Source organism: Musca domestica, unplaced genomic scaffold, assembly GCF_030504385.1.
Source record: "Musca domestica strain aabys unplaced genomic scaffold, Musca_domestica.polishedcontigs.V.1.1 13, whole genome shotgun sequence".
Classification (NCBI taxonomy): Eukaryota; Metazoa; Arthropoda; class Insecta; order Diptera; family Muscidae; genus Musca; species Musca domestica.
In genome coordinates, this window is record NW_026712172.1 from 16316344 (window position 1) to 16333278 (window position 16935).

The window sequence follows — 16935 nt, forward strand, 5'->3', positions numbered from 1 at the left end:
TTCATTTCCGAGAAAGGAACGATGTGAACTAGAACCAGACTAGTTCAGTTTGTCAGCTGTTTGTCTAATTTTCTCAGCGCCTGATTCGTTTTCTATCAACGCCGATAATAAAATGACGCAATGCTACATAAATTTAACAATTTGGTGGCAACCCATTTGATCTTATACGTTGTGAATGTTTGAAGGACAATGGTTCAAAATTACCACAACGTATATAATGTTCCCAAATATGTCACAAGATATATCAAGGGCCCCACAAGCCTAGCAATTAAAAATGTTGAATCGAAATCGAGTTAGACCTGTATATTGAAGAAAGTACTATTATAAAATCCATTCAAATTCTAATTATTTTGCTGTCCCCGAAACTGTCTCTGGACATATATATATATATATATATATATATATATATATATATATATATTTTCAAAACCAATAATTGGAAGAAACATACTAGATTTGCCATGAAATTGAAAAATTGAACATTTCAGATCACGTTTTTGAGAGAACATCCAGGCATTTCATTCATCTTTCGGGCTAATTGACTCGTTTTAGAAATGACTAACAAATATCAAATAAATGAAAACAACTTGTTGCCTATAATTTGGAATAATTCTGACAGGAAGCGGGCATAGCCTCAGGGCTGTATTTCTGTAGTTTTACGAAGCTGTTCCTACCTCTTATTGTACCATGACACATATCATGGTAGAGGATCCAGGTAGATGTATCAACGCTTGGGAACAATGATATGTCAAAATTTTTAAAATGTTTTGTCAAAGATAAGTATTTTTCAACCTCCTTTACATATTTCAATAATCATTCAAAAATTTAAATTTCAAAATAGGTTTGACAGTTCATTGCCACATCAGCCGTTTCGATGCGACTACCTGTATTCTTCTGCCATGACACATACACACATTCCGCCTGATGGCGCCTTAACTAATGTACTGTATTAACACTGTTTTGTACAGTATATAGCTTTCAGTATTATAATAAGTTCACACAGTGGTATTTTGATCAAGATATAGAGGGTGAGATAAAAAAACTGCAACCAACTTCAGAATGCTGTCATTTCTAAGCCACTCGTCCGATAGCTGTTAAAATTATTCCAGTGACAGCTCATTATATTGTTTACAAGCGAACAAAAGCATTTTGGTGAGAATTTTCAAGAAATGGAATTCAAGCGTGATAGTGTGATTTCTTTGTATTTAGCTGGAAAACCACAAGTGGCTAACGTTAGAGCACTCCAGCATTTAAATGTGAATAAATCGCGTGTGTCTCGTACCACCGCTCGTTACCGTGATACTGGCGTAGCGTATCCCAACGTCAAGGAAGTGGACGGAAGAAAACAGCAACATCAGCAGAAATGGTTCGAAAAGTAAAGAAGCGACTTGATCGAAACCCTCATCGAAGTGGCCGAAAAATGGATCGTGAGCTGAACACATCGCAATATTCCATTCGGCAAATATTGAAAAATGAGCTCGGGGTAAAGACATTGAAATTCCAAAAGGTGCAAGAACTTACACCGCAACAGAAAGAAAATAGACTCAAAAGAGCTAAAGAGTTAGTTCGCTTGACCGAAAGTGGTGAACTGCTGAAAGGTCAGCTGAAAATGTGCACCTTCAGTTGGCAATCAGAACTCAAGCGCCGGTCATGGTGATGGTGTGGGCCGCCATAACAGCCGATTTTCACTCTCCGCTCGTACTAATCGACCGCTGCATCCGAATAAATGCCGAATATTATCGTGAAAATATTCTGCAGGGTGTATTAAAACCTTGGGCTCGCAAACAATTTGGCCGCAGACCTTGGGCATTACAACAGGACTCAGCAGCATCGCACTCAGCAAGCGCCACCCAAGAATGTTTACAAAATGAGGTTCCTCGCTTCATTTCCAGCGCACAACGGCCACCAAAATCTCCGGATACCAATCCGTTGGACTATTGTTTCTGGAGTATTTTAGAAAGCAAGGTTGGTACTAAAAAATACCAAAGTGTCGATCACCTCAAGCAAGCGCTTCGCCGGGAATGGTCCAAAATACTGCAGAGCAACATTCGGGCAGCGTGTGACGATTTCATTGGCCGTTTGAAGGCCATAATTCGTGCCAAAGGTGACCAATTCGAACATATCTAAACTTTATCTAAAATTTGAAGCTATTTCCGACATTTTTGATTTCATTTAATAAAATGTAAAAAAAAAATTAAAAATTATGGCGTTTGACTTTGTTGCATATTTTCAGCTCACTCTGTATAATTGACTATTCACATACTTATATATATTTACCTTGCGTATACACCTTTGGGCGAGAGCACTAACAATAAAAAGGCTTGTCAACATTATAAACATGTAAAGTATACGAACTGCAAAAGAGAAATGTACATATCATAGGCGTAATTATATATTCAATAACATTTCCTCCATAATACTTACAAAGGACATATTCATCCTGCTTTTGATTTAAATGTTTAATATATGCCGAATTGAAAATATTCAAGACCGCTTCACCGTTATAGAAAAACACCATCAACATAGGCCAGGCAAAATATTCTCCCAGACGATTTACAAAGAAGAGTATACGATTTAAAATCAGCTGATTTTTTAACAGCCGATTAATCATCTCAAAGTTTGATGGTTGATGTTCGATTTTTTCAATTATCATCACTAAGTTGCGCCATAGAGTCTCCAGAAATTCATAGACAACTTGTAGATAAACCGTATATTCAATGCATTTCATTTGCATGGCAGCCATAAAGAACAGAATTCCAATTCGGAATGGAATATCCATTGTGTCCTGTGTCAAAAATTGTCCCAGATATAATAGCAGGCCAACCAATGTCATAAAACTTAGACCAGAAATTTTCAGCAATTTCCATTTAAGAGAGGATTTTGTAAATAAATCCTGACACTGCTCGTCCAATTCATGTTCCAAATCGGCCAATAGCTCCAACAGATCCCGTAGAGTGTTGCCATTAAAGAATGTTTTAATTTCTATGAAAATTTGCACGCCCACCAAGAGAAAATTTTGGGCGTAACTTAAAATTTTGGTAATAACATCTAAATCGTATTGCACCGAATTGTTTAGAATAAATTGATGATGTACGTGTGACGTATAGAGGGCCAAAATAGCAAGCAGTATGCAATATATTAAATAGATGCCGAACATCAACGAATATAACCAGAATTTATGATTATTTTTATTAATTAAAACGGGTGGCAACGTCTGACCGAATAAAGAAAATATCCATAAATATATTTTTATTGATTTTATATAAACCGAATTTGTATAGCTCCGTGTGCCGCTCATTGTTGCAAGCAGTTTTGCTGCTGAAAAATTACTGGTATAGATTACCATACCCTTGTTATAACTTCAATGTGGCAACATGATATTGGCTGGAGATAGGCAACTAATAAATCGATGGCCATTAATTTTTGACAGGAGTATTTGATTGTTATCTAGGAAAAGGCACAAAGGTAAGTTGCTGAGTTAGTGATGTAAGCCCCGTTCCATGGTAAAATTAAAAAGGTAAAGTCATTTCAAATAAGCATACCCTTCTCTGTATTTTCTGAAATTTACCTTGTCAAATTTCACTGCATAGAAAACTAATTCCCATCTCTGATTTCTGTAAGTACAATGGATTAAAAAATATATTTTTTAACAATAAGAGTTGTGTTCCATAACCTACAAATTAGTACTAATTCTGCTACAACGCGTTCTCGTACTTCAAAAACTAGCAAAACTTGCAGCTCTCTCGAGAAAAAAATGGTGCTGAGTGGAGTGGCCGAACAGAAATGTGCATATTGGAAATTTGACATTTAATTGGCAGGGCTAACAAGGTTGAAAAATGTATTGATACATTTCAAAGTTCGCGCGTGTCAACAAATGTAAAGAAAAAAGATAAACTTAAAAACTAAAGGAAAAACTAACATTTGTCGTGTAAAAAGCAAAAAGAGAAAATATGGAGCAACTGATGTATTTACTTTTGGATGAAGAGGACTGGCTGAATGAGGAATCAGATTATTAATTATTATTATAGATTATTAATTTTAACTTATCGTCTTCAATACTCATTTTTTTAAATGTTGGCTTCCTTATGCTTATTTGAAATGGCTTTATCTTAATAATTTATTATACTTGAATCATTTCGATCCATTGTTCTATATCTACAATCAAACGCCTGAACATTTCTCTATTTAATGTTAGGAGCATGGTAGAACTAAGAAGGTAAAGTCATGTAATCATATGTTTACAATTTTTTCAAATTTATGCATTTGACAAAATCGCATTGTAAAAATCTATAATCATAAATTAAGTGTATACACACAAAACCAGAGATAGGAACTGTGCTTTATGCATCAAAATTTGGAACAGAAAATGTAGAGCTGGGAATGCTAATTTGATATGAGGTTACCTTTATTTTATTGTACCATGTTTGGGGGGGATTTCTTCCACATCGGTAAAATCCAATTGTATGTTGGTATACTTTTCAAACCGGTACTCGTTAAGTTTCAAATTTAGTTAACGAATTTTGGTTAAAGGTGAGAATACATAAAAATTTGTTGACTTGCTTCTTCGTGGAAGAACAAAGTAGTTTTAGGTTGACGTAGTTCGATTTTTACCCTAACCTCCTTTGTTCTTTTCCGATGAAGCCGGCCAATGACTTAAGGGCTAAGTACATAAGAAGCTTGAAGTCATGGCTAGGCATATTCATGGCTAGGCATTAAACTTCTGTTTCGCTCAGTGTATTAGTCATATGACTTTCTGTTAAATACTCATGGTAGAAGAATACAGGTGGATGCATCAACGCTTGAGAACTTTTATATGTCAAAATTTATTTTTTTTTTTTTTCAAAAATAAGTAGATTTTTATAAGTTTTCTTATACGACAACAATTGGTTGTTATGATAAGTATTTTTCAACAATTTTTACAAATTTGAATAAATTTTCATTCCCAATTTTCAATTTCCAAATTGGTTTGACAGTTTATTGTCCCTGTTTCGATGCAACTACCTATATTCTTCTAACATGTTCAATGTCCTTATAATTTTATTAACAGCCTGTTCCGCAATATCGAAGGAAAATTTGTGCGAACGAAAGCTAATCACTCACTTTCGTATCAGAATTCGTTCTTTCATGGTAGAAGAATATAGGTAGGTGCGTCAACGCTTGGGAACATTGAAATGTCAAATTTATTAACGTGCTTTGTAAAAAAAAAAGTAGATTTTTATATGTTTTCTTATACGATGCAAATCGGAGGTTGTAATGATATGTATTTTTTAACAATTTTTACAAATTTCAATAATTTTTCATCCAAGATTTTCAAATCCAAAATCGGTTTGATAGTTCATTGTCCCAGCAGCTGTGTCGATGCGACTACCTGTATTCTTCTACCATGCGTTCTTTCTTTCGCACATGACTCAGTGTTGCTAAATAAATCTTTAAAAAATTAATCACGAAATTAAACAAAAAAAAAAAAAGCGCCAAATGACAGATTTAGATGCGAAAAGGCAGTAAAAAATACAACAAAAGTGCGAAAGAAAAAAGATAATGGAACGCTAAATTACACTGAAATGCTTACTTTTTCTGATAAATGTTAGTGGGACGGAAATCAGCTGTTTGTCGTGTAAAAGGTGTGCGAACGTGTTCTTTTGATATCGTGGAATTGGCTGTAATTTTTTCCTATTTCAAAAAGATTCCTTTTTTGTTGTATTGTTTACATTTCAAACATATGTATGTTCTGACATGGTGTTTCTCTACAGTTTTCTTTTTCGAATCGACATCACAGCCCCTTTAACTTGATTATTTATTTAAAAACATCTTTAAAATTTAAGTTTAAACATGACAAATTGATTTGAATCCTTAATGTATATTATTGTGTCCAGCTTTTTTCCAACACGGTAAATGCTAACATTTGTTTTTTGAGGTTAAAAGCCTAGGCCATTCTAGGATGGGTAAACGGTCCCGGCTTACATTTTGTTTTACAATCGAGCAGACTTTTGAAACGATTGGAATTACCTTCGCAACCACCGTAATTGAAAAATTTACAAGATCCAGTTTTTTTGTCATACGACCATGACGGTATTGTTTTCTTGCACGGTCCTACAACAGCGGTGGGAAGGACACATGCAACTAATTAATAACGAGAGAAGTTATTAGTAAATAATAATAAATAAATAAAATACAGAGTGAGATAAGAAAACTGCAACAAAGTCAAACGCCATAATTTTGTTTTTCAAATTTTATTGAATAAAAGCAAAAGATGTCGGAAATAGCATCAAATTTTAGAATAAGTTTAGATTTGTTCGAGTTTAGATTTGTTCTCTGGAAATGAAGCGAGGAACCTCATTTTGTAACCATTCTTGGGTGGCTGATTCCTGTTGGAAAGTCCAAGGTCTGCGGCTAAAATGTTTGCGAGCCCAGAATATTTTCGAAATAATATTCGGCATTTATTCTGATGCCATGGTCGATTAATACAAGCGGAGATCGACCATCGGCTGTTATAGCGGCCCACACCATCACCATGGCCGGCGCTTGAGTATTTTTTAGTGCCAACCTTGCTTTCCAAAATACTCCAGACACAATAGTCCAACGGATTGGGGATTTGGGTGGCCATTGTGCATTGGAAATGAAGCGAGGAACCTCATTTTGTAACCATTCTTGGATGGATGGGTCCTGTTGGAATATTCAAGGTCTGCGGTCAAAATGTTTGCGTGCCCCAAATATTTTCGCGATAATATTCTGCATTTATTCTGATGCCACGGTTAATTTATACGAGCGGAGAGCGACCATGGCCCGCACTTGAGTTCTGGTGGCCAACCGAAGGTACACATTTTCAGCTGACCTCTTTGGCAAGTAAACACGATCATTTTGTTCGTTCAAAAACTGCTGGACAACGAATGTTTTCTCATCGGAGAAAATCAAATTCGGCAGTTCACCACTTTCGGCAAAGCGAAGCCACTCTTTAGCTCTTTTTTGAGTCTATTTTCCTTCTGTTGCAGTGTAAGTTCTTGCACTTTTTGGAATTTCAATGGCTTTACCCCGAGCTCATTTTTCAATGTTTGCCGAATGGAATATTGCGATATGTTCAGCTCACGAGTCATATTTCGGCCACTGCGACGCGGGTTTCGTTCGAGGCGCTTCTTTACTATTCGAACCATTTCTGCTGATGTTTCTGTTTTCATCCGTCCACTTCCTTGACGTCGGGCGGCTACGCTACCAGTATCACGGTAACGAGCGATGGTACAAAACACAAAAGATTTATTCACATTTCAATGCTGGAGAGGCTCTAACGATAGCCACTTTTCAGCCAAATATAAAGAAATCACACTATCACGCTTGAATTCCATCACGAATAATTTTTTTTTCTGGAATATTCTCACCAAAATGCTTTTGTACGCTTGTAAACAATATAATGAGCTGTCACTGGAATAATTTTAACAGCTGTCAGATGAGTGGCTTAGAAATGACAGCAGTCTGAAGTTGGTTGCAGTTTCTTTTTATCTCACCTTGAATATCTAAAAAAAACTTACTCTCGAATGTAAAGTTCCCTGGAACGGCCATAAAAATGAATAATGTCAGTAAAATGAAGTGTTTCATTTTGAAAGTGTTAATCACCAGCTGAGCTAATGCTATAAAACTGATTTGAATCGGGTAAATGTGCATGTTTCTTATATATATTCAGAGTGGATTTGAAATTGTTAATAAATAGTGCTAGTGTAAACGTTCTATAATTATACCTGTCATTATTAATTGAAAATTTCCAATATGTGTAATTTTCTAAATTGGAATTGTGGTTGTGATTTATGCGGTCTGTGGTTTAATTTGGTTTATTTTAAGAACATTTTTTAACTAAAGTAATTTAATGTTTCACAAAACCCAGAAGGTTAGCTCATTTACCCAATCGGTTTAACCAAAATGAAAACATCCATTGTACTAACATTTTTTATTGTCGCGATAGTTTCCATGGCACTGGGTTTGAATAGTATGAAATAAAGTGAATATTTCTATACTTTTTTTAGTATTTTAAAATCCCACTTTCTCATTGAGGAAGATGCGCCCATCCTGCTGCCGCTGTCGGACGATGCACACAAAGAGTAATAAAATGGGCCTATGATGACAATACCGGATCTTGTTGGCATTTCTATTACAGTGGCTGTGAAGGTAATCCTAATCGTTTTGCAACGAAAAGAGAATGTGAACGTGTTTGTAAGCCGGGACTTTTTACGGAACGATCCAAAAAGTCTTAAATAAATTAAATTGTATAAGAATTTATTTGGAAATAGTTAACATACGTAAGTGATAAGTGATTAATTGTTTAAAAAAACTTTATTAAAGGTGAGGGTACATAAACGGTTTTTTTTTGACTGGCTTTAAGGTAAGAATACATAAAACGCCTTTTTGACTGGCTTAAGTCATCGGAAAAGAACAAAGGAGCCTGGGACCAAATTCGAACTAAGTTAACCTAAAACTACTTTGCTCAAAGACATACACTGCCTTTACACGGTGGCATTTTTAACCATGCCATTTTTTTGTTGGTAAAAGGTGTAGGAAAATAAGAATAGAAGAAAAAATGGCACGATAAGCCACCGCACAGGGTGGAATTTTTTAAGATTTTGACATTTCATATCGTTTCTTTATTGTAATTTTTGATGCGTTTCTTTTATTGTGATGTAATGTGTTTAATGATTGAATTGTATAGTGAATTAAATGAAAATTAATTGGAAGTTGTAAAAAGTAAAAAAAGAAAGTTAAAATAAAAGTTAAACATTTTAATAAATAGGCATATTGGCCACTGTTTCACAACAATCTAATAGCCACAAAACAATGCCGACATCAAGCTTATTACTGAAATCTTAGCTTTCCACTGCAATATTTAATACCTCAATAACTTTTTCCATCATTTCTTCTTTAGATTCACACATTTAATTTTAAATCACTTCTTTATAAATATCTGTTACAAACAATTAGCACAACAATACAGCTCTATACGAAATACTGAATAAAATAAAATGTCAGAAAAAATGCCAAGCACTAATATCGTAAAATGCCACCGTGTAAAGGCGCGAAGATTTACACAGAAATTTTAAAAGAGAATTGATAAAAAATAAACCGCTTAGGCAATATGCAATTAATTTGAAAAGTCTATGGAAAAAAACCAAATTTTTGGATTTTTCAAAACTGTCCTGTCATGAACTGTTATCTAGATAGTATAGACACAAACCATTTACTCGGAATTAATTTTGTCTTTTCTTTACCATTTTAGGTCTTTGCCCCTCTACAAAAAAAGCCAGTTGATGTCTTAGGCCAGTCAAAAAATGCGTTTTATGTATTCTCACCTTTAAACCAGTCAAAAAATGGCTCAATAATAGGGCGTTAAACCAATCAGACGCAATGTCGTAGTTAGGTTACTATTTGTTTATCATTCGTATAGTGATTCCAATCACAATAAGTGTTTTGACAACTTATCTAGATCTAAAGATTGTGCATGGTCCGAACATTTGCGTGTTAAGTTTGACACATGGTAAGAGAATGCAGGTAGTCGCATCGACAAAACTGCTGGGACAATGAACTGTCAAACCAATTTTGAAACTATAAAAGGTATAATTTTAATAAATTTTTATTTTTGTAAAAATTATTCAAATTCCTTAAAATTGTTGAAAATGCATATATATAAGGAAGGATATAAGGAAGCATATAAAAATCTACATATTTTGGAAAAAGAGAAATCATTTTAAAATGTTGACATATTAATATTCTCAAGCGGTGATGCATCTACTTGTATTCTTTTACCATGGTTTGACATACACCCATGGTGTAAAAATACAGGTAGACGCATCCACGCTTGGGGACATTGCTTGTCAAAAATTTTTTAATGTTTTCTTCAAATATACGTAGATTTTTATATGTTTTCTTATACAACGTCATTCGGAGGCTATTATAATTCGCGTTTTTCAACAATTTTTACAAATTTAAATAATTCTTCATTCAACATTTTCAATTCCAAAATTGGTTTGATAGTTCATTGTCCCAGCAGCTGTGTCGATGCGTCCTGTATTCTTTTACCATGGTTTGACATATACCCAACATTTACACACATACATATTCCGTCTGATGGCGCCTTAGGTAATGTACTGCAGTAACACTGTTTTGTACAGTACATAGCTTTCTGTGTTATAATAAGTTCACACAGTGGTATTTTGATAAAGATATATTAAGATCAAGCTTTGTTTACATCAAACTGTTTATACCCTCCACCTTGAAATGGAGGGTATAGTTATTTTGTCATTCCCAGAAAGTATATATATTCATGATCAGCATAAAATTTTACGTCGATTTAACGATGTCCGTCCGTCTATCTGTTGGAATTATAATGCAGCCCACATTATTTGACGTAGAGCTTCAAAAGCTGGCAGAACAATTTGTATTGCATCTAGGATGGTTGGTATTGAAAGTGAGATATATCGGTCCACGTTCTGGTATAGCCGCCATATAACATTACCTCACGATATTCGGTATTTTTCCACGGATTTGTCTAAAAATTGGTATTTGTTGGTCATAATGGGTTCTAGCTCCTGTGGCAAAACATTGTATGTGTAGGTCCACGTTTTTGTATAGCCCCCATATAACGGTACCTTCCGATACTCGGTATTTTGATGATTTTTGCCACATTTTTCAATGGATTTGTCTAAAAGTTGGTATTTGTAGTTCGTAATGGGTACTAGCGCCGGTGGTGGAACATAGTATATATAGGTCCACGTTGTGGTATAGCCCCCTCATAATGGTACCTTCGGATATTCCGTTTTTTTAAGATTTTTGCCACATTTTTCCATTGATTTGTCAAAAATTTATATTTGTAGGTCATAATGTGTTCTAGCTCCGGTGGCGAAACATTGTACGTTTTTGTAGAGCCCCCACATAATGGTACATGCGGATATTCAATATTTTCATAATTTTCCCACATTTTTCCAATGATTTGACTAAAAATTGGTATTTATGGACCAACCATAGTTCCCTACACTTATGTGAACATTGGATAGGTCGTATGTTACTCGTATTTCCATGGTACAATTACCAAGGTAATCTCATGCTATCATACGATTGCAATTTTTCTCTTTTATGTCCCTTCATTGTCAAATTTATATTTTGTAGTTCTTCCTTAAATATAGGCGTACGTACATTATATAGGCGTGCGTACATTTTTTAGCTGGTAGTTCTGCGGATTTGATCCTGAAAACGTTTCCTGAAGATAAAGGTTTGAAATATTTATCTTTATATGTTTAAGTTCAAGAACAGATAAACCAATTTGATATTCCTTAGATATGGAATGTAAAACTGTTTTTACGTGCCAACGATCGCCGAAAATAACAGAACATTTATTATTTTTGTAAAATCTGCCACTCGTCATACGAAAATATTTTAGATATTATTTGAAAAATGACAAGGTCGAGTTCGTCAGAAAAGGGTTGCCATATTCAATTTAGCAAATGAGTTTACCTTTATTGTTTTGCCATGAAACTTACTTTTCAATATTTCTAAATGAGCTATAATTTGAACTTTATGACTCATTTTTACAGGTCTCTCCTTTAATCGTATTTCATTGAGTACAAAAAGTGGGTTATGTATTTCCTTTATTTTTGATTTATTTTTATTGCACTCTTTTATCCTTAACAATTTATAACATTATACTTAAAAATAATTAATAATTATTGTTTTTTACAAATTAAAATTAGACTACAATTACATTAAATGAGTTTGAAGAAATGTCATTGATGACATGTATGGTGTGAACATAGCCTTAGAAAATGCATCAACGCTTGGAACATGGCAAAAGAATACAGTTAGTCTCATCATCACAGCTGCTGGGACAATGAACTGTCAAACCAATTTTGAAATTGAAAATGTTGAATGAAAAATTATTTGAGTTTGTAAAAATTGTTGAAAACGCGAATTATAATAACCTCCAAATTACGTCGTATAAGAAAACATATAAAAATCTAATTATATTTGAGAAAACATTTAAAATTTTTTGACATATCAATGTTTCCAAGCGTAGATGCATCTACCTGTATTTTTCTACCATGGTTTGAAATATATATCTTTTTGTGTTTAAGTTCAAGAACAGATAAATAAATTTGGTATTTCTGTAATATGGAATGTAAAACGTGGCAAGTATCGCTGAAAATAAAAGAACATTTATTATTTTTGTAAAATCTGCCACTCGTCATACGGAAATATTTTAGATATGAAATAGGTTTTATTTGAATAGTGACAAAGTCCAGTTCGTCAGAAAAGGTTTGCCATATTAAATTTATTGTTTTGCCATGAAACATACTTTTCAATATTTCTAAATGAGCTATAATTTAAACATTATGACTTATTTTATACAAGTCGCTCCATTACTCGTATCTCATTGAGTAAAAAAATAGGTTAGGTTTTTTCTTTAATTTGAATTTATTTTTATTGCACTCTTTTCTCCTTAAAAATTTATAACATTGTACTTAAAACTAATTAATAATTATTATTGTTTTCTACAAATTAAAATTAGGCTATAATTACATTAAATGAGTTTGAAGAAATGTCATTGATGACATGTATGGTGTGAACATAGCCTTAGAAAATGCATCAACGCTTGGGAACATGGCAGAAGAATACAGTTAGTCCATGACATTGACACAGCTGCTGAGACAATGAACTGTCAAACCAATTTTGGAATTGAAAATGTTAAATGTAAAATTATTTAAATTTGTAAAAATTGTTGAAAAATGCATATCATATCAACATCCGATTTGCGTTGCATAAGAAAACATTTAAAAATATACTTATATTTGAGAAAACATTCAAAATTTTTGACATATCAATGCTCCCCAGCATTTACCTGTTGATGCATCTACCTGTATTCTTGTACCATGAGTTAGTCTCATCATCACAGCTGCTGGGACAATGAACTGTCAAACCAATTTTGGAATTAAAAATGTTGAATGAAAATTATTTGAAATTTGTAAAAATTTTTGAAAATTGCATATCATATCAACATCCGATTTGTATCGTATAAGAAATCGTATAAAAATCTACTTATTTTCGACAAAAAAAAAAAACATATTAAAAAATTTGACATATCAATGTTCCCAAGCGTTGATGCAGTTATGTATTCCTGTATTCTTCTACCATGTTCCCAAGCATGATTGATATGTTAACAATTTTTAAATGTTTTTTTTTTTTTTTTCTAAAATAAGTAGATTTTTATATGTTTTCTTATACCATTTCAAGCAGAGGTTGTTATAATATGCATTTTTTCAGACACTTTTATAAATTTCAATAATTTTTCATTTAAAATTTTGAATTCCCAAATATATGGTAGAAGAATACAGGTAGATGCATCAACTCTTGGGAACATTGATATGTCAAAAATTTTAATTTTTTTTAACAAAAATAAGTAGATTTTTTCCTTTACGACGTCATTCTGAGGTTATTTTAATTCGCGTTTTCAATAATTTTTACAAATTTAAATAATTTTTCATTCAACATTTTAAATTCCAAAATTGGTTTGACAGTTCATCGTCCATTCGTCTACCTATATTCTTCTACCATGGGCTATGGTCACGTTTACACTCCCCTCTTTTACATGATAATGTGAACTAAACAAATGATCTACATGACGTGTCTATAATTGATTTTTCCTTTTACGCCCCGGTCTTACGGTCAACACAGATTGTGGCATAACACCATCAAGATCGATTTTTCCCGCCTTACTGGCGGCCAAAATCCGTCGTTCGTGCACCTTGCGATGTTTTGTCAAATGATCGGAGCGGGCAAAACATTTGCCACAAAAATCACATTTATACGGTTTAATGCCGGAATGGGAACGTCGATGTCGGGCCAATTCATCGGAGCGGGAAAAACGCCATGTACAATCGGACCAATTACAAACGTACGGTTTCTCACCTAAATGACGACGCAAGTGAGCTTTCAAATGGGCAGGTTTGGCGTAAATTTTTCCACAATCACCAAAATTACAGGTGTAGATTTTATCATTCTCTTTGCTATGATCCGGGGAGGGAGAGTTTGCATCGTCATCATTTTTGGCATTGGCTGTTTCTGGCGTGGAGTTGTTGGAGGAGTAGTAGGAGGCAGGCGAACTTGGTGGTGTTGCAAATAATTTTAAATTTTCGGCACATTCTTGTAGAAAATGATTGCAGTTATCCGTACACAGGGGTGTCTTTTCGGGTAGAAAATCGATGAGTTCAGGAATTTCAATGAAATTATCAAGGAATTTTTCCTCCCAATCACTCAGTTCTTTGGCTTGCAAGGCCAGGCTTGTGTTTTGTAGGGATTCCAGTTCTGTATTACCTTCCATTAGATCATAGCTGGCATTCAACAGATAATCCAAACTGGCTTGTAATTGGTTTTCACTATCCTCACTGAAGTGGTTTGAGCTTGGAGTGCTTGTTTCGGGTTCCATTACAAATAAATGATAATCCTGGTCACAGCATAAATAATTTTCTTCAGGATACTCTACCCCATTATTGGGATCGTTGTAATCGTAACCGGAACTGGAAATCTCCGATGAATCAATCCATATCGCTGAGCCGGAATAATGTTCATTTAAATCATCAAATAATTGTTGAAATCCGCCATCAGCAAAAAAGTCCATCATTGTTTAAAATTGATCTGTGCACCGCCTCAAATACCAGTAACAAATGTGGAGTATCTCAGGAACTCTTCTTGTATTTATTTGGGTTTTTAATTTATTTTTTTTGGGAAATATGCACTTTCCGAATTTATCTATTTTCTCGGAAACCGGACTTCATATCGCCTCTAAAAAATATGAAATACAAGTCAAGTGTAACACTTTCTGTTGAAACTGTTGAAATTGAACTGTGTGGAAATTTGATCAATGGCATGCTTATTATAAATATTTATAAAATATTTTACAAATTAATAATCAATCTATCTCCGAAAAAAAAAACACCAAAACATACCATCAACAGTTCGTCAACACATCTGGGAAACCAAAAAAAATGAAGAGTAGGGCACGTCAGTGTGAGCGATATCATTCATTATTCTCAGTTTGTGACACATTTGCACAGTGTGTTGGGTGCCTAAATTATTGAGATTTTCTTTTGTAAAATTAAGAAGGTGAAGTCACTTCAAACAGGAATCTCCATCTCTGAATCTTCTGTCAAATTTTACTGCCTAGAAAATAGATTGCCAGGTGCTAACACACAGGTACCTGAATTATGATATACAAACGTCACAGGTTTGATGAGCCTTAAAGTAAGTTTACATATAACAAATCTAGTGGATTTCAATAGCGAATTTCATTGCGAAAACGTCAAATGAAATTCAGTTGAAACCTACTTCGTATATCTAAACGTGGGTTAAAGCCATTTCACATTGAAGTCCTTTACCATGACAATAGATCAGTTATGACCTGGTTTTTTAAGAAAAAGTTTTAAAAACTTAAACGCAAATTGTTAAAATCGATGTTGTTCTGTCAAGATTTGTCAAACCAAGAAGAGTATAATTTGAAAAATATTTATAAAGGAATTGGATTTTTAGCTCTCATTTATCTAGATTTAACCTAAATTAAGAAGATAAAATAAAATTAAAAAAAAAACATCTCTGGATTTCCGGTATTTTAACTCTGTCTTTACGCGCCACGAAACGCTGAAGTATTTCTGCGATCTATAAAAATGTGTAAGTTTCATAGACTTATTTCCGATTTAGAAATTATTTATTGTGACAACGAAAGAAACAAAATTTGTGCGGAAAAAGCGTCAAAACGACAGATTTAAATGGGAAAAAGTAGTAAACAGACATACGCATGGCAGAAGAATACAGGTAGATGCAACCACGCTTGGCAGCATTGATATGTCAATAAAATTCAAAAGTTTTTTCAAATATAAGTAGATTTTTATATGTTTTCTTATACTACGTCATTCGAAGTCTATCACAATTCGCGTTTTTCAACGATTTTTACAAATTTAAATAATTTTTCATTCAAAATTTTCAATTCCAAAATTGGTTTGACAGTTCATTGTGCCAACAGCTGTGTCGACGCGTCTACCTATATTCTTCTACCATGGGCATACGTTAGCTGGCTTTGTCTGAACTGACAGTTTAGTTGTAAATAAACAAATTGTAAATAAACAAATAAAATAACATTCCGATATCAGTAACTGTGTTCAATTTATTTGTGTTTTAAAAAATAATTAAACAAATGAATATTTCTGTTGCCTTATATATTGTGGATGATGTGGGGAAGCTTCAAAGAGACATTTAACAGACGTTTCGAATTTGTTTGAAGTACCTAACAAACAGTATGATTTTGTTTTACATTTTTAAAATAATGAAAAATGAATTTTTCTAGGTTTGTGGAATTTTGATATTATTAAATTTATTATTTTTAATCACCTTTTTGTTCCCATTTTCAATCATAGCAATATTTATGTTGAAACAATTCTCCTAAATTATAATCAGACGACATCAAACACACAAGTGACTGATTTTGACATTCATTCATTAGCTTTGATGTTCGCAAAATTTTTCGTTCTGATTGATTTTAATGGGACGAAAATTATCTATTTGCCCCCATCGTAATTGTCACCTGAATCTCTGTCTTCCACTTCTCTGTTGCATACTTTCTATTATAATGTTTATTTGTTGTTGCTCCTATCAACATCTGATCATCTTCTTCGCGCTTTATGAAAATGTTTCTAGAAATATCGTTTTACAGTACACTCTCCCGTTTTTTGGCATAAATATATTGAAAACCAATAGTTTTTACAAAAATATTTTTGGGTTTTTCTTTTCCTTTATTCAGATTTCATAAATTGCTCTTTTTGGTTTATTCCATGGTAGAAGAATATAGGTAGACGCGTCGACACAGCTGCTGGGACAATGAACTGTCAAACCAATTTTAGAATTGAAAATGTTGAATGAAAA

At 33.5% G+C, this 16935-nt stretch overlaps 1 protein-coding gene and 1 long non-coding RNA gene across 2 annotated transcripts; both read right to left on the minus strand.

The window, feature by feature from the left end:
• Nucleotides 1-5780: 5780 nt before the first annotated feature.
• Nucleotides 5781-7765, minus strand: LOC105262521 (uncharacterized). Its single transcript, XR_009341529.1, has 2 exons — nucleotides 7521-7765; nucleotides 5781-6120 (listed from the first exon to the last, which is right to left on the minus strand). It is a non-coding gene; the product is annotated as an uncharacterized LOC105262521 (long non-coding RNA).
• A 5861-nt stretch (nucleotides 7766-13626) lies between these two features.
• Nucleotides 13627-14807, minus strand: LOC101889326 (Krueppel-like factor 3). The gene has a single exon (XM_005189982.4). The coding sequence runs from the start codon at nucleotides 14642-14644 to the stop codon at nucleotides 13652-13654; it is 993 nt and encodes a 330-aa protein (XP_005190039.2). The 5' UTR covers nucleotides 14645-14807; the 3' UTR covers nucleotides 13627-13651.
• Nucleotides 14808-16935: the final 2128 nt, after the last annotated feature.

Excerpts from the sequence above, each read along its gene's own strand:
- LOC101889326 (XM_005189982.4), bottom strand. The coding sequence starts at position 14,644 with ATGATGGACTTTTTTGCTGATGGCGGATTTCAACAATTATTTGATGAT.